At 40.0% G+C, this 19,014-nt stretch overlaps 1 protein-coding gene across 2 annotated transcripts in view; it reads right to left on the reverse strand.

Moving 5' to 3' along the window:
- Positions 1-1,838: 1,838 nt before the first annotated feature.
- The window catches only part of znf281a (zinc finger protein 281a), a 33,539-nt gene continuing 16,363 nt past the window's right edge, over positions 1,839-19,014 (reverse strand). Inside the window, exons 1-7 of one of the 2 annotated variants that reach the window (XM_049560823.1) lie at positions 12,925-13,078; positions 9,836-10,289; positions 7,569-7,670; positions 7,011-7,137; positions 4,979-5,062; positions 4,758-4,876; positions 1,839-4,658 (exon numbers count right to left, since the gene is read on the reverse strand). In XM_049560823.1, the coding sequence (XP_049416780.1) occupies positions 3,066-4,658; positions 4,758-4,876; positions 4,979-5,062; positions 7,011-7,137; positions 7,569-7,670; positions 9,836-10,240 (2,430 nt within the window). In that variant the 5' untranslated portion in view covers positions 10,241-10,289; positions 12,925-13,078 and the 3' untranslated portion in view covers positions 1,839-3,065. Of the gene's footprint in view, positions 4,659-4,757; positions 4,877-4,978; positions 5,063-7,010; positions 7,138-7,568; positions 7,671-9,835; positions 10,290-12,924; positions 13,079-19,014 lie in introns of those variants that run through there. The other variant, XM_049560824.1, reaches the window with a different exon arrangement.

Here is a 19,014-nt window from a genome sequence, read left to right on the forward strand (position 1 = left end):
GCTGTCTAGATGCAATATGTGTATTTTCAGATTTTTGTTTCGATAACTGAATTTTTTACAGTGGTTTGAAATCCGCTTTTCCATGCATGGACGGCTGCTAAACCTGCACGTCTGGCTTAGTCAATTTGTGAAGCTACACATGAATTGTCACTGACTAATTAGCTCAGTGAGATAGAAATTGATTCTTAGTCTCAGAGGTTGTGAGTTCAAACCTCAGCTGATGCAAAAGGCTTGTGTTGCTAAATGTCTTCCAATTCTTTTGCTTGTTGCTCAGAATTGCCTAAAAATGCCCAGACGTTAGCATTAGCATTAGCGTTAGTTGATACAGGAGGGAAATCAATGGATTTGTTGCACACTTTTTAAATAACAGGCATATAACCATTGTGCCTGGGGGAAGGTATCAGGTATTTTCAAGTTGAAAGGCCCACGTCCAAGTGAAGTCACAACTCATTGGTGGTAATGTCCAAGTCAGGTTGCAAGTCTGTTTTGATTTTGTTGTGTCGAAAGTCGTCAGATTCATGACTAGAGTCTGATTTGAGTCCAAGTCACGTGACAGGAGTCCACACCTTCTAAGTATCGTCTGTGCAGGTAAACGCTTGTTAGCAACTGTAAACATCCGTAACACCATTTCCCATATGACAGATAACAGTAACAGCTCTTGATAACAGTATTTTTTTTTTTATTGTTTTCTCCCTAATCAGTTTTAAATTCATTGGACAAGTACAGTCTTGTGAAACGTGTCACAAGAAGCTGAAAGAACATAAAAATGGAAGATATCAGCAGCTACAAAATTTGGCGGTGATAAAAAAAAGGGAAAGAAATATAGTAAAATAAAATTTATACAGGGGTCATAATTATGTAAGATGTAGTGTTTTGCACATTTTTTTTGTAAACAATAAGCATATTGAAACATTATGGCAAATCAGATCTGGAGGAGGTCGAACTGAAGAGACTGAAACACTGGTTGGCATGAGACATTTACAGAAACCCTTAAGCAACAGCGTCTCAGTGGGTCACGTAAATGTCAAGTACACAAATGTTTAAAACTAGTCACACAGAAACATGACATTTTTTTTTTTTACATACAGCATCTCTGCTACATACACCAAACCTTCACTCCTTTGTCCCTGGTTTACTGTGATATGAGGTATATGCGAGGCTAATTCTTGTTCACGCCTCAACTGCTCAGCATGGCAACAGATTATTTAAGATATTACAGCATTGCATTCACTCTGCCATGTTTAATGATTGCTTAAACAACAGGCCATTGGGGCGTAAAGGGGTTTAAAGACTCATTCAGCAGAGTGATATTGTTGCCAGCACTCAAGGCCAGTTGTAGCTATGGAAGACAGCTGACTTATTGTTGCCTTTACAAAAAAAATCGTACAGCATAAATACATTTAAAAATCAGCCAAGAAATTACATTTAACATTTACTAGACAATATCTTGCACCTGTACTTCTCAGGAATAGGCACCCAATTTCTAACGGGACAAATATGGTTGGTACTGCCAGCACACGTGAGATATCTAAACGCATACAAATTTTTGGTCAGCCACCTTTTACTCTCAAAATGCATATGGCTGCCTCTCGGTAACAGCTGAAGAAGTACTCGATCACTAACACGTTTGTCATCAAATTTAATAAGAAAGCAAAGCTTCTAAGTTGGGTAACAAGTCAAAACTAAAGCTAGAGGTTGAATTACATTATCCCGATTAAATGTTACTGTATTTTAAAAGTCCCCCCTCCCTCCCTCCCGATCTAAACCCTCCCTAAAAGGAGAAAGAGAAAATGTTAATGAAAAATCCCACTTTCACATATCGACCCTGCCCCCACTCCCTCCCCTCCCACCATCCCCATAAAAACCATGCTACCCAAACGAAGGGTACCCACATCATACACCCAGAATATGTCCAACCCAGAAACCCCCATCTGCATATGCCCAAACAACGGCATGTCTCCTCCAAAAAGCCAGTCCATTCCTGACGTTTGAGCTTCCTTGATCTGACGGGGTACTTTACGCAATGTAAGAAAAAACGGCTCAAAGTGCTAATTGGATTCTTTTAAAGAAATAAGGAGAACTGAGGAAGAAGCGGAGGGCAGGAATAGGGGAAGGCCATTCTATCGCTGCCCAACAGCAACCTCTATTGGCCAAAGAAAAGCCCTAACATGACTTTTGTTCTCCAAAAATATACCAAGGACAACATTTACCCCCCAACACAGCCCCCATTCTTCCTCTACTTCAACTGGTAGTTCCCCAGAATGATTAAATCTGTTATTTTACATTAATATATATTCTTATAAATATATATAGATATATATATGGCCCTTATTGAAGAAAACATGAGTTTCACATTGACACGAAAGTACCATAATCTCTATATAGCCAAGTAGAAAGTGTTTTCAGTGCTCAAGTGAGCTGGCAGCAGTCTGTTTTTGTCACACTCATTCAACAAGTAATAAAACATAAGAAAAAAAATCCTCTTTGAAGTCGCAAACTTAAACTTCTGAAAAGAGCGCTCACTGCACCTCGTAGGCTTCTCCTTTTCCACGTTTTCCTGAGTAATACTTTTAACCTTGTAACAGACAACACCTTTTTTTTTTTTTTTTTTTTTTTTTTTTTTTTGCTATTTTAACTCTGGGCTATTCCCTGCCATCATGGTTATTTTCATTATTATTTTACAATTGTAAAGTTGATTGCTCAAACACTTCAGCTCATTGTAAAAGAAATATGTCCGGTGCTACTCTACGCTTACTTTAAAAAATACTTTCAGTTCAATATTAATGACCAGACCTAATGCCACAAATATGACAAGAATAAACAGTAAATACATATTTAACTTAACGGATACTTTAAAAAAAAAAAAAAAATGCATTTGCAGGAAGCCTTGCGGGCTTATTGTGGGGAGAGGAGTGGGCACAAAAACAGAGCTTCAGTATAATTAAAAGAAAGATGTCACTTAAAAAAATAATAATAATAACAATAATAATAATAATAACATAGGAGCACTAAAAAATAAAAACAAGAACATCAACTTTAACGAGTGTTCTCTACGTCTCAGGCTCTCATCTGTAGCTTTGGCTTGTTGTAGTTTTGGAACCTGTACTTACTGGCTCATTGACATCAGATAACAAACTACTATACCCTGAGAATTCAGACACAGGAGTCCGTATCCTGTGATCCACCTCCCCGCTAGAGTCAGTGCCATAAGACAAGCCACGGCCGTCTGACTTGAACTGGGAGCCAAAGGCCTGGGCAAAGTTTTCTATCTGGTAGGAAGGCTTGGAGGAGTCCAGAGAGGCCAGATCCTGTGAGGGGGCCAGAGGGTAGACCACTGTGCCATTCTTGCCCGGCGGCTGGTCCTTCTGGCTGCTCAGGTCAGATGGGCTGATCTGGTAGGAGGAGGGGGGAGTGGAGGAGTGCTGCTTCTCCATCTGGTCGGTGAGCTCCTGAGAGGGGGTGAGCTGCTGGTGTGTGGAGGCCTCCAAGTCGCTGAGGTGGAAGCCGTGCTGGGGTGAGGAGCCAGTCAGCATTGCAAAGTGAGACTTTGGCACAGAGGAGGGCAGCGAAGGCGAGGCCACTGACTGGCCGAACCCACACTCCAGTGGGGACGTAGTGTAGATGTTCTTGTCAGCGTAGAGGGGGTTTCCCGGGTGGGAACTGGTGAAGGGTCCTGAAGCAGGAGGCCCGGGACCCAGAGGGAAGCTGGCACTGTGGCTTGTGCGCTCCAAAGCCTGCAGCAGGAAGCGAGAGTATTCGTGCATCATGACAGTCTTGTCTCCAGAAGGGCTGGGGGTGTTGTGGCCAATGTCGGGGCCGTCTGTCGAGGCGGGGTGCAGATCCACGTGATGCTCGCTCATGTCGAAGTGAACGTCGTGGTGCGAGCCGTCTGGTTTCTGGGTGTAGTGGTCAAGAAGGCTTTGCAGCACCTCATCTGGGATCCCTGACTTGTCGAGACTCAGAGGTCCGTCACTGTCCATCACGCTGGAAACGGCACCCTGAATGACAGACTGCTGGGAAGACAAGTGACTGACGCCGACATCATACTCACTGCTGGTTCCTCCACCCACTGCTGGCCCTGATGAGTTTGCATTATTTGCTGCGTGAAGGTAGCGTCTTTTCTTGAGGAACTGCATGGCGTCATCGTAGTTGCTGCTGGTGTGCACTACTTTAGCCTCGTTACCCTGCATGAGGTCAAGACCATCCATGCCCTCATTCTGTTCCAACGATCCTGCTTTGGCCTGTCCCAGACCCGCTTTGTCCAGGCTCTTACGATTAGCCTTCTTGAACGCCATCTTTGGAGCTCGGCCGTGGTGGCCCTGCTGCATGCTGGGTCCTGGCTCAGTAGAGGAAGATACCGTTTGATTCTCCACTGAGTAATCATGGATGCTGTAGCCTCCGGGTACAGCCCCGTGAATGTGCGGTACTCTCACCCCTCCTCCGTCCCCCTTCTTCTTCTTGCGCTCACCTCCCTCTCCAGAATTTTTGGACCTCCCCCTCTTTCTCACAGTACTCCCAACGTTTCCCTGAGTGATTCCATAGCTGCCATGTCCCAAGTCTACACAACCCAGGTCCATCATCCCTGGATCCAGCCCCTTCTTTGTGGCTTCTCCACAGGTTCGCTTGTGCTTAAGCAGTCGGTCTGTCCTAGAAAAATACTGAAGAGAGCAAACAACAATTATTGTTTAAGTTACGCTTAAGTTCTTGAAATATAAAGTTTCACATTAGATAACGAGGACACTGAGCAGCTTACTAACCTGTTGACAGGTCTCACATCTGTACGGCTTTTCTCCGCTGTGAGTCCTCTTGTGCCTCTCCATGTGGTACTTCTGAATGAAACGCATGTTACACTGGTCACAGCTGAATGGCTTCTCTCCTGCATTATAAAAAACAGCACCGCTCAAGGTTAGCTGTCATTGAAGGCACACAATGACACACAGATTGATTCAGACATGGATGGTTGTCTGTCGTCACTCACCACTGTGGATTTTCTCGTGCCGCTGAAGAAGGTATTTCTGAATGAAACTCATGTTGCACTGACTGCACCTGAAGGGTCTTTCACCTGAAAGAAAAACCACAGAGATTTATACAGTTACAATGTTGCAACCTTAAGACAGTCAATATCCGTCTGCGGTAAGGTTCACTTATTCATTAAACAACACAAGCGCCTGTAGGATGTAATGCAGTCCAATCGCTTGACACAATAATCACCAAATGCTCTATGTATTGCATGGCTATTGCATGGCATCTCTCTTTAAAAAACTGTAGTTTACTCCAACATCGACTATATAAAGCTCAGCATTTTTGAAGACTGGTGAATGAAAAACTTGATTGATTAAATCTAATAATTTAAAAAATTAGAATAAAAAAAAACTGAATTTAACGGAGATAAAAGTTTCCTTATTCAGTATTTTTCACATTAATACAAGAAGTTTTGAAAAGAGCACAAACTAAATTGGACCACACAGCAGACACCTCATCACTCTGGAGGTCAAAGACTCGAAATAAATAAAGTAATTGGGAGTGCAAAAGCTCGAGCTGATATTCCACTTTTAAAATCAATTTTCTAAATCACTGAACTCGGGCAGTTTTTGAGGAAAGCAATTACAAGTAACAGCTAATCATTCTGACTCATTACACAAATGGGACAAATGAGATTAAAAGAAGAAAACAAGAGTGATTCTTAAGTAAGGACATCAGTCCTGTGTCAAGTCAGAATGAGGAAGGAGCTGGACTTACAGTTTTGGAATAAAACAAAAAGATCACTCAGTTATCCATTATAATACAATAATAAAGGTAAATGGTCACCCCTTTAGTTAATGTCCTAGGTCCTAAACCCGACTGGGACTGTACCCAAACCGGGATATTCAGAGCCAGCACTTCAGGCAGATGCAGCATCTTATCTATACATATGTATACACTGTAAACATTACTGATGTTTCTCTTCAAAATACCTCACCTACGATTATGAGGAACATATTATTTTTTTCACAGCACAGTTAGAGTGCCCTGTGCTTACCTCCCGTAACAGTCTACATTAGTCTCATGTTTTACCTCATGTTTCAATGCCTGTGTTCATCTTCTTTGATATGAAAACACCAGACGGGGGTAGAGGAGGTTCTACCAGCATATGCTTTTAAAGTATTAAAGCTAGCTTCGCTAACGTTCAGCGCCAGAGCTGAGAGCATTAGAGCAGCAAACAGGAATGAGTCATGCTGCCCTCAGTTTCCATCACAGCTACAGGTGATGCTGAGACAAGACTTTGTAAAAGTTTACAGCCTGTTACGCTGTTATCGTGTGATGCTCTGTATACAATGACGCAGCAAAACAGGGCAGCGATCCAGCTTCTCGGGCTATGATTTGAATCGATGCTTAGAAGGCAGCCCTGCATCTGTGATGCTAAGGTCCAGGGATCATTTCAAACAAGCTAAATATTATGAAAAACAAAAACAGTGCTTACTTCAGAGGTCTCAACCAGAGAATTACACTGAGAACTATCTGAAAGCATTGTTAAGCTGTGCAATAAACACACTGCAAAGACTGTGATAATAAGTTTTTTGAGTAAGCTGAGAGAGAGTATGAGTCGGAAACTCAACTTTCAAATATTCTTTTTAGTTTTTTTGGTGCCTTTTGTGTTCAACGTTCAATTTGTTTAATAAAGAATGTTGGAAATAATTTCTTCTTCTTCATCTTTGAATTCAGCAAGCAATTTCATGTATTTTAACAGCACACTGAAAGCAGCAGAAAGGCAGAACTTAATACCCTTTATCACAAGTAATACTGTTATTGTGATATGCAATAACATTATTGCGTATTTACTTGATCTTGTGCAGCCCTAAACACCTAAGCAATAATGATAACATTGTTTAAGTTTCTTCAGCTGGCATAATAATTAATTAATAATTAAAATAATTTTCTTTTTGTGCTATTTAAAAAAAAATGGCAAAACTCCACATTAAGAAGCACATGGAAACATGAGCATCATGGTGGAAATTCAAACACTAACGTACCTGTGTGGATGAGGACATGTCTGCGCAGGTGATAGGAGCTTCTGAAGGATGCAGAGCAGTGCTCACAGATGTGAGGCTTGGTTCCCGGCGACAGGCTGCCTCCATCTGCATCCAGCATCATTGATTGCTGTGAACAATAAAGGAGAGACACAGGGGTCGGATTCAGTCAGCTGTCTTCTCCATCATATAAATGTATTCAAAGGATCAGTTAATCTTGGGTAGAGTGGATATGGATGGATATATGAGCACTATCACAGTTTTTTAAAACAAAATTACAGAGTGTGTTTTAAGTGATATAAAAAATAATTTGATGGGATTTATGAGTGCATTTCTCTGCAAATAAAGCTCATCATGCTTTTAGTTTTTATTTGACAAAAAAAAAAAATCAGGAATGTACTGGTGTTTATTTTGAATACTATAAATTACATTAACATATTTGCTTCTTCTCCTAGACTTCATGAGTGATTGCATCTGTGCAATTATGAATGGTTCTTTGGTGAGGACTTAAAACAGCAAAATATGACTACACCCACAGATACATAAATATATGCGACAAACCTTTGCCTCGCTTCTCTTCTTTCTCGGTTTACCCTCCTGTCCATCACCATTTGACCTCCGACCTTTTCTCCCAGTGGGCTCCTTTCCTAACTGACTCGGCAGCTGTGAGGACGACAAAGGGAGAGGCAGAGGGCCGTGAGAGCGAGCCGCGACGAGGAAATTACTTGATTGAAGGTTAAGGGCCTTCAGTCTAAAAACCATCACACAAACAAGTTCATGTTTGTCGCTCGTGCAAACAAACAAAACACTTGGACAATGTCGAGAGTCTGTTAGAAACTCATTGTGCAAGAGGTGGTTCTAGTGGGCGAAATAACAATGTGTATAATTTATGGCCTCTCTTTGCATAAGCAGCCTGTAATTCACTGCGAGAGCCTTTCATCTGCTATTCTTCCAAAGACAAAGACAAACCGCACACCTCAAACGCTTAACTAAACACTCAGAAGTGTTGCTCTTCACTAAAAGTTATCACAAATTATCTGTGAGGGGGTTTTATTCTAAAAGAAAGAAAACGGGTTCTTGATCTCCCCCTTTCTTCTTTCTGTTTACCTTTGAGCACTGCCCTTTCTTTCCCAGTGAACATCACCTCAGTGCCATATGGAGACTGACAGGGTAAATGTGGGTGCACCTGCTGTTTTTAAAATCAGCCCAATGTTTTGGGTAAAAACAGGAAAAAGTCGGGTCAAAATGAAACCAGTCCAACTTTGACTTTAACGGTTTGTGGGCGAAGAACTGCTGCTTAGTCATAAAAAGTGGCATTAGCATGAGATTAAGTGCAACAATTTGGGAGTGCGACAAAAAATACAGACTGTGGGGCTTATTTCATCAACACAGTTCTCCTGAATATAAAAAAATAATCACGAGAGCCAGACTGAAAAATGTACTGTGGGCTCTACATTTTGTTAAAATAAAATCCTTAACTTAAAGAAAACTGGCAGTCAAGATATTAATTCATTCTCTTTTCCAACAAACTTGCACCCAGAACCCTGATGACCTCTGGTGCCTGGCTATTGTTAGAAGTGTGTTGTTGTGTGTATTTCTATTTGAATGAGCACAAAAGACGTCTGAAATGAAGTGCAAGCTCAAACAAGACAGCTGTGTCCTTGCCAGGACGTTTTCATTCACGCTGAGGCTGGATGACATCACCCTTCTATCCAGAAAGAGAAACAGAGGGAGGGAGGGAGGGGGGGGGGCTCATTTATATTTTGCATCTCAAGCCGTCAGTAGATTTATGTCACCATAAACAGTTTCACACAAGCTCCTCCCCTGCACCCGTCCTCTCTCAGGCACCTCCCTCTCAGGCCTTTAAAATATCAGCTGCTGCACAGCACAACAGGGCTGTTTTGGGGGACAAACTAAGCCAAAATTATTTCAATTAAGTAGATTTTATTTTGACTGAATGAGTTTAGAATATTGCTAATGTTAGATTCTACACTGGTCATGTTAACATACACAAAAACTGAAACTGTAGCTAATAACACAATAATGCACAAAAGGAAGAGCCTATAACCACTTTTTTTTTTACTCTATCTGAACACGTCTCACAGAAAATTACGGCTAGCAGGATCTCCTGCAGCAAAAGGTTGCTAGCAACAATAAAAAATTCTACATGTTCTCTCACTCTAGAAATGGTGCGTTCCATGTTTGGATATATTGACAATGCAGTTATCTATAGCTCTTAGAAATAAGCTACACCAGGAGGTGCTGCGGGCCTGGAAGAGAGTACCTGACGGCAACAAAATCCTTGCTTTCATGTGAACTTAAGATATGTTGATATTTTTAAATTTGCCCACTGGTGATGGCTGCAGGGACGCTCAGGAATTTGAGGGAAAAGGGAGTTGGTGTGAAATATTACCTTCAATAATGATGCACAACTCCTGTTGGTTATGTATTGATCTATACCTGCAAGAATGTGACAATGCTTTTCATCTGTGAGTTTATAATCACTCACTTGATGCTGCAACTAGCCACCATTTTCAGTAAATGGAATCTGCTGATTATTTTCTTGACTGATCAGTTAGTCGTTTGGTCTTTGCAATGCCAGAAAATCTAAAACAGTGTCCTCCTTTGTGCCAGAAAAACCAGAGATAGATAATCAGTTTACACTGTGATAAAAAGGAGCGACGCAGCAAATTCTCACATTAGAGAACAACTCATCAGTTCTATAATTGGAAATTCATTTTCTGTCAGGGTGACTTATCAACTAACTGACTAATTGTTTTAGCTCTATCCTCCCCTTCGCCCTCTGATTGCCTCACAGTGGTACTTACATTGCCCATGTTGAGGTCATGGACCAGCAGGCCCTGGTTGTTACTGACTGTCACCTCCAGCAGCTCCGTGCTCTTCCCCAGCCCTCCAGGGTAAACCGGCAGGCGATAATCATGCTCTGACATCTTCTCCTGCTTGATACCCATGGCGTGAACATAGTCTCCCACCCCCGCGCACCCCATGCGGCCACCCTGGGCGCCCATGCTGCAGTCAGGCGAGTCACGCTCCTTCTTCAGGATCATTTCTTGCGGTGGAAGGTCCTGCATGACGGAGTGGGCGGCTAGCCGGGTGAAGCTGGTCACCGGGGGGAGGTGGCTGAACATTATCATGCCAGGGCCGAAATTGGAGTCCATGCTCCCGTTGGAGCGCAGGAATTCATTGCCTAGTTTGTCTTGAATGATGTTCATGGTGGATGCCGGCAGGCAGGAAAACTATGGGGTGGCAATCAGTGGCATCCTGTGAGGAAAAAAAAACCAGCAAATGTCAACATTACGGAGACACTATAACTGGCACTCAAAGTAGGACAGACATCTAATGGGCGACCACTGTCTGGACCCCGATATGACGGTTGTATCCGAACCCCGAATTTCTGATAAATTTATGAGAATAAATGATCATTTTCAAGAGGTGCTGTATTTTTTTTTTAACGGTCGCAACTATGAACTGTAGGCACAGCTAATCCAGTTAATACGGCAATAGCTTTACTCAACTGAGCCAATTAAATCAACTGTTTACCATGCTGAGACAGTTCACTCAACAGAACAACATTAGAGAATGTTAGAAAGACAACATCATGAAGATTAAACTCTTACCCAACTGACCCTGTTACTTTCTGGCTAAGGACTGTGTCTAAGACTGTTTTCCCTAGTCTAACCACATAGCACTACACACCTTGACCATGTTTGGATCGACTTAACAGCTGTGAGTGCTGCGCTTTCTCTCCTATGAACATCAGTGGAACCGGAGTACTGTTCCAGGCTCACCCAATGGGCACCTACACATGTGTTTGAGCATGACACCAACTCCATTCAAACCAAGATTCAAACTACAGGCAAGGCAGTCCAGACCCATTTCTCTCTACAGAATAGAAAGTAAAAACTTAAATAAATAAGTGAAGAGAGAAGAGGCTGCAGCTGTTTGCACGTTTTCTAAGAGACACACTTTTTAATTCACAAGATTCTGTCTTGTTTTATTGCAAATCTTGGTAAGTCCATTATGTGGTAAAGATAACTTTTGTTTTCCATACAAAATCCATACAAGGTAAATGTGTCTGTTACTTAAAAGTATCCTACTTTCTCGATAACAAAAAGTGTTTACTGACAATGACAAAAAATATAGTTGAAATGATATGGAAATGTAAGGTGGTGATTCTATTTGATGGACATAGGAGCAGGCTATCAGACGCGATTCAGGCAAGACATTATGAGACCTATTATTGGACCGTTGCTCAGAGGAAATTTTAGTAACTGGACCTCTTCAAATTTTAATTGAATAGCCCCGATCAAGGGGGATACACAAAATAATGGACAACAGAAAACAATTACGGAGCCAGTTAAACCCGGTCTTCAGGAATCAGTGTCATGGCCTCTGATCTCACAACTGGGCGCTTAGTCGGATTAAAATGGATGGTTTGTGGGTCAACAAAAGGGCTGCAGTCTGGCACAATGACAAGTGGAAACAAGCATAACAGACACAACTGGAGCCGCGGCGTATCAAAATTCTCCCTTGTTGATTACAGTGTATGTTTGTACAGTATTGCACAGGGCAAAAAGGTCACTGCGGCTGCATCGCCAGACACAACATGAGATGAGGAATGAGAGGATTGAAGTTGTGTGTTAATCTGTTTGATGGGCCTGTCTGACCCAGTCATCCTATTTGCATGAGCTTATCTGCCAATGAGAGTGCACACAGACTGCATTAGAAAGACTGTTGGTGTAATTATGTTGCTGCTGCATAAACAAATGCAAGTTTTGGAACAGCTCTGTGATGTTAAATGCAAATATACGAGGAGGTGTTGTTATAACTTGCTAATATTTTAATTAAATGCAATTAGCTATGACCAAATACAATTAATGAAGGCACCCATATGTTAGGGAGGTGTCTCTTTGAAGCATAAATTCATGGTTTCATGCTTTTTTCTTCCCTTAAGTTATGTTAAATCATAATTAAATGCTTTTTAATTACCTATGCCCACCACATGAACGACACATCCAGCTAATGAGTGCTGCCAGATGCCTTCAGCTCTGATGGTGAGCTAACTCCATTAACCTACCCAGCTAACACAAAGCCAACTTTTAATAATAGAAACAAGACTCAAACCACTCCGACTAACTTCAGCTTCCTCAGATGTGTTAAAGCAGGCAAACATTGTGTTAAAAGGACCCTGTGGTTTGGGTATATTTATAGAAAAGCTACCAAGCTTGTTCGATGTGCAATTAGCTACCTAGCTAACCATTTGGCTAACCACTCTTGCGGGGCCCTTCTTCTTTGTGATGCAGGATCAGGCAATAATTAATATGGCCATGCAATAACAGCAGCAGACGTGCGCTTGATGAACACCATATAACCGAGCAAATGTGAGGAGATAAACTAGCTAAAGCCTGAGGAAAGCCTGTGCCGTTTAAAAGACACGTACACAAAGTTAGTTTTGCACTTTTTTGTTGAAATTAAAGAATTAGTGGCAGATATCACTGCACACCAGCGTTACACAAGACACAAAATCAGCGAGCTGGAGAAATGATCAAGGACGAATGCTAGTTTGAGCCTGAAAAAGAAAAACCAACACGACTAAGCTCACATGGTTTCTACTTATTCTCGGCTGTTTTCTCCAAGTTGTTGGCTTCGTTTCCTGGACAGTGGACCGACTGTAAGTGATGGAGCGACAACACAGGCATGACCCATAACAAACGGCCCATACAACTCCAGCGAACAATGATGCTCGTCCGGCTAGCCGAGACGGCTAACTTAGCAGCTAACTAGCGGTAACGTTAACGTTGGTGCGCGGCGCTTTGTTGTCTGTCCCGTGCGAGGAGTTTAACCGCTACAGACACCGACTCTGGCCCCAAAGTTAGATTATACGGATTTCTCTTACCGGTGCAGGACCATGACCTGCTGTTTTGGCTCGCGTAGTTCACCGTCAGCTGTCCGTTTCAATATCTAGAGCCAAAACATTGTTCTCCCGCAGCTGCTGGGTTCTTCCATCTTGCCTCGGCGCAGAGGATTCTGGGTGCTGCAGGCGGACGCGTCCCAAAAGCAGACGCAATAACAAAAATACATATAACCCAATTTTGAATGGCATTTAAAAATATTTCCAGCAATTTTGAAAACAGATATTGATTAATAAATATTGTACAAGTCTTTAAGTACACATTTTATAGTTATTCAATGGGTTATGAATTTCATGTAAATGTAATTCTTGTATTTTATCTGCAAAGTTTTTAACAGACCTTACTTTCTTCAGATTCAAATATAATATAGAATAATCCATTACTAAAATTCCACAATGTAAAAGCAGAGTTTAGAGTTTCAAATCACAAAATGAAAATGAATTGACTGATAATTATTAATCCATTAATCATATTTGCAGAGGAAAATCCCCAAAGAATGTTTATTAATTTCAGAGAAATCAAACAAAATATATTCAGACTGATAAGATAAGATAAGATAAGATAAGATAAGATATACTTTACTGATCCGCCAGAGGGGAAATTCAAATATCACAGCAGCACAAGACAAAAACAAAAAGACATTAAATAGAATAAGATACGAGATAAAAAAAAAAAAATAATAATAATAATAGATAAATAAAAAGATAAAATAAAATAAAATAAAATTGCTACATCATAGATAAGGCTATATCCAGCTGGCTGATGGGTGTGTATACTTTAAAGAGGTGTGTATACCCCATATACCTGCACCACACACCTTCCATCACACCACTGCGTACATCATAAATACTCTGTGAAAAGTACAACTAATGCCAAAATGTTAAGTAAAAGCACAAAATATACAAAATATACAGTACAAATTACATGCAAATTAGCAAAATTAAAATTAGCCTGTCATTACAGAGAATGACTCCTTTCAGAGTGGCGTAATAATATCAGGTATAACATGTCAGTGGATTATTATTACTTCTGCATTAACAGGTAAACAGCATTTTAATGTTGAGACAAATTTTATTCTTGACACATCCTGATGTTTAGTCTAAAGACAGAGATGTCGCATGTTGTATCTGATCATAATATATGAGATAATATATATGAGATGATCATTATTTGTATTTTTAGGCTATATAAAATCTTAACCTGCAGACTAAGTAGGCCTATAGGTGTTAAACATGTAGAGGAGTGAAAGTGAAGTATTAAGTGAAACAAAAGTACCAAATTATCAATGAATTTAATCTTACTTGAGTATATAAACTTCTTCGTACCACCAAGCACAAGTTAAAGCACAAGCCACAGATCACATCCAGTGTCCTGGCATGTCTTTGCAAAAAGCAGCTCATGGTCACTTTAGTGTTTAGTAATATTTATGTGAGAAAAATGTCTTTTGTCTTTTTGTTGTTTGTTCCACTTCAACAGGATATTTCAATCAATAATGAACAGAGGAAGAAAAAGACCCACCTTAAATGGCAGTAGTGAATAAAGATCCCTAAAAAAATTCAAATGGCTGAACTGTTCAAACCAGTTTCTCAGACCAGTCATTCAGATGATCAGGGCAGATGTATTCAGAAGTGTAGCCCTTAGATCTGCCGGATGAGTGACTATGTATACATCTAAGAGCACATCAGAGTTGGGCCTTGCTCCCCCACTCTTAATTGCCTTCGCTAATGAACCAATTAATTCAGAAAACAGAGCATTATTGAAATGCTGACGGTAGACTAATGCAAAAATAAAGGTCAGCAAGTGCATTTTTGATGTCCCTGCTCCTTTCATGATGACAGCTCACACAACTGACAGTGACGTCTTTGAAATACTCTCATCTTGGGATGTTTAAATATGTATGATGATGCCTGATGAACTGAGGCTCGATGAATATCAGTGATTAAAATCTGAGAATGTGGCTGTATAGTTCCAGGTTAATACAATTGATTATCATTGAATTTAACCACAAAAATATTTTTATCAAGACATATTTGGGCATATAAAGCATATTTATGGAGGATCTGGCAATTTAGAGATTTTGCCTCCTGGGGTACTTATATGTTGTTATTTTATAGGCTTATTCCAGCATGTTTACACTTAAAGTTGGACTACCCTCAGGTGTGGAAGCCATTTTATGTCAATGTGATGGTAGTTACTATAATGAGAAACTTTCTCAAGATAAAGATTTAGCACAGTAGAAATATATGGATCAACATGCTGGGGACAGAATAATTTGTATACAAATGCTTTTTAAATAATTCCGCTTATAGTTATTAATTAGTCTGCTTACCACTTTCATACATGACAACAACATATATAAAACAATTTCCTACCATGATAATTCTTTTTTTATTTTTTATTTTACTTGATTTTTATGATACTTAAGTAACCTGTCTTTGTTCAGCTGGCTACCTGAGGCATTCTTTCTTAATGAAAAATGTAGTCTCCTTAAAGCTTATGGCTGCTAGTGATGGTGACTGAATACCAATGGACACTGGTAAAGCATCTGTGGCTGAAGCTGCCCTCATGATATTGCTCAGTCACATGATGCCCCTGTAATAAAACAGCTGTACTGTATTTAAAACAGCCAATAACATTCAGTTAATAGCAAAGCTACTTTATATTAGTGTAATAAATTGACAAAAATCAATTTGGTGGTAATCTACATGAGATATAAAGGGGGGAAAAAACGTTTTAATTAATCATCTGCTTATACTGATTATTTTGAGCTGGACAGACTTGATCACTATACTTTAAACAGTTATCTGTTATCAAAATAATGTGAAACTTAGTATCATAGAGAGAGAGATATTAAGTCATTATTTTCAGATTTTTTTCTCATTATATTAAGATACTAAAGCATTATTTCAAGAAAGTTTCTCGTTATTTTGAGATACTAACTCAAAATTTTGAGAGAGTTTCTTACTTAAATGAATTACAGGATTTTATTTTTTTCATGTTGGCAGGAATGAGCCTCCATACATAGGTCACAAAAAAGAATTCTGTGTCTCCTCACATTTTTTATTCAAGGCAGAAAGGGCTTTAAAGCAGCATTGAGATTTGGAAAACACAGTTGAAAAAAATAACATGAAAAATCACTATGACAAACAGGAGATTTTTTTGTGTGTAAAATAGTTGAACTGGACCTCAGTGTTTCTACGAATCCTGGCTATAGCCATGCATGGCTTTTAAAAGTAAATAAAGCTGTTCATATTTGCAAGTTCTTAGTGAACAGATGCCTATCTCCACATCCAAGAGGCAGGGAACAAACTTCTAATTTATTTGGAGTCATTTTTCTGGCCACCCGATGCATGCTAATCCAATATTCACTCTCTTTTGGCTCTGTTTTTGGTCTCCATCAGCCTCTGAGGGAAAAATCTGGCTCTTCAGCTCCAATGCTTTTGATTTAATACGTCTGCCTGTAACCAAAAATATCACTATGAGAGAGGTAAGAGGGAACCAACAGTAAAGTTGCAGGCTGCAAAACCAAACAGTAACCTGAAAGATGCTAAAATTTAGCCGAGAGAAACTGTTTAATGATGATTCTCTGTTGGTTTGTCACCATGAGTGACCCCCTTTCACTTACAAGTAGACATGTGAGCCATTGCTGATAACAAAAGTATTCATTGTAGTGGTAACAAAGCACAGGGCTGCTTTCAGCAAACTTTTGTTGGTTAGTTAGTTATTAGCAGGCCCACAGGAAATCTCCGCCCACAGATTTTCCGCAGATTTTAAGAATATAGATGCTGCTTGTCTCCTCAAACTCCTTGTGCATGTGTGTGACAATCGTGTTGTATTCAGTTGACGTTAAAATCAAAGTTAGTGGTGTAGTGAGAAGAAATGTCAACAATAAGATTTATTGTTAAAACATAAATAAATCAAAAAATAAAGTTTTGTTCTCTCAGCTCTGTATTGAACCTTCCATTTTAATGGCCATGTGTCCCACATTTTGTTGACTGACTTTCCAACAAATGTTTAATTTCTTTTCTTGACATACTCATGATTAAATAAAATTTCTGATTGAAAGTCTTTACTAAAATCTACAAAGTAGTTCTTTTAGCCTGCTTGGAGTAATTTTATATTTTAATGTACTGTGTGAGGTTAATTTTGTTCAAAAACAATTGTTATCATCATTGAATCTATGACATTACCAGAAAAATAAATTCTATTTGGTTCCGTAGAATTCCGCAGATTTCCATTTTGGATCACTGTCGAAAACAAATTTTAAAATCTGCAGATTCCGTTTGGGCCTACAGTTCAGACTTGTAGTATAAACATGTAAAAGCACATTTAAACAAGCAGACACGAAGACAGGACGTTCTGTAAGCGTGGTGTTATTTCAATGTCCTCAGCTAAGGTTAGGAAATGTCACCATGTGGCTCAACTTTCCATCAGTCCCTATACGAGTGTTTGGGACATTGAGGTCAGAGACCTTACGACTCCTGCACTTTAGTCATGTCAGAAGCCACTGACTCCACTTTGAATGTAGAAATCTGCCCTCATTGGGAAGGCGACAGAGGCGTGAGCATGACAGCACACGGTCCACAGTTACAAAGGATCAGTCCAATATTTTCATGTCTGGAATCTGAGGCAAATTGTGTATCATATAACACAGATGGTTATCAATTCCAACTCCTCATTAATAATTCATTCAGCCTGTGCAGCGTGTCTTTGTTCCCTCGTCCTCCTCCCCTGATTCCATCCCAACCTCACACCACAAATAATTTGGATGTGAATGTTAAATTTCCTTCCTCATATAATATTGAAAGCCAAGAAAACTGTGAACAGTTGAGAGCCAAGGTTCAGCGGCTGATTGTGTGTGTGCTGGTTTGGATTCCTCTCGCTGGGAAAGCCTGATGCCTACACATAACAGATGGCCATCCTGGCTGTCTACACTCTAATCCTCAATTGTCAGGAGGATCACAGCCGTGTATGAGTTCCCTCTATAGAGACACAAGTCCCTCATGAGTTATTAGAAACCTGTGCAGTTGTGAGACGCGTGCCGTGGGGATAAAATAACATTTGGACGATTCTATTTGGTGCCTCTATTTGGTGGCTTATACCACAGATCAGAAACTCAGTCAGTACTATTTGGTGTTATATACAGAGGATAGGGTTTATGTACACTATAAAGTTGTCTATAAACTTATTTTGTGGCCACAGTTATACCCCAAGAGATTGAAAAAATATCTGTTAGCACATTCACTGACTAGCTCATTATTTCCGACAGGGGACTGGGTTTACAACTTTTGAAACTGAATTTAAAGTTTTGGTTTTACTCTGTTGTGACAAGACCAGGGGCTGAAGCAGACGTTGTAATCATTCGAAACTCAGCCCAAACCTAAGGGTGTTCAGGTGTATGCTCCTCTGGAGACATTATTTTCCCATTTACGGCAGGTATACGAACTATTTTCCAAGCCATTTGAGATAACAGAATGCCTAAAAATCTGTACATCATTTGGAAAAAACGTGACAGTTGCCAAGGAAAAAAATCATCCCGGAGCCCACAACCTGTTTTGTATCTTCATCATTTTGAAATTATGACACAGGGATCATCAATTACATTACAATACTATACTTAAATAAGCATTTTGATCAACTTAGCCTATCATTGTTTAATAATTGAATTAATAATTGTTTGATAACATAATAGCATTATTTAATGATAAATAAAAGGTAAATAAAATAAAATGTTAAGTAAGGGCAGGTGAAAAAAGCAAAAGGAAATGTTAAATAAGAGCATGTGGGGACATAAAATACAACAAAATGTTAAATATGAGTTTGCTCCCACTCTGCATAAAAATGTGGCACAAGCAACATTTCATTAAAAAAGACAGGATTTGGTTTTGGCTTCACCTATCCAATCTGCTCCGTGCAACCAACAACAATATGAGCAAATCAATCATCTGAACCGACCTGGCATGCAATCCACCAGTTTTATGCATTGTTGTGGCACAACTGTCAGGACTGAGGACAGAGACAAGGACAGAGACACAGACTCTGTGCCACAGCACATGTGTGTGAGAGAGAAGAGG

This window comes from Epinephelus fuscoguttatus, linkage group LG19 (assembly GCF_011397635.1).
Source record: "Epinephelus fuscoguttatus linkage group LG19, E.fuscoguttatus.final_Chr_v1".
Lineage (NCBI taxonomy): Eukaryota > Metazoa > Chordata > Actinopteri > Perciformes > Serranidae > Epinephelus > Epinephelus fuscoguttatus.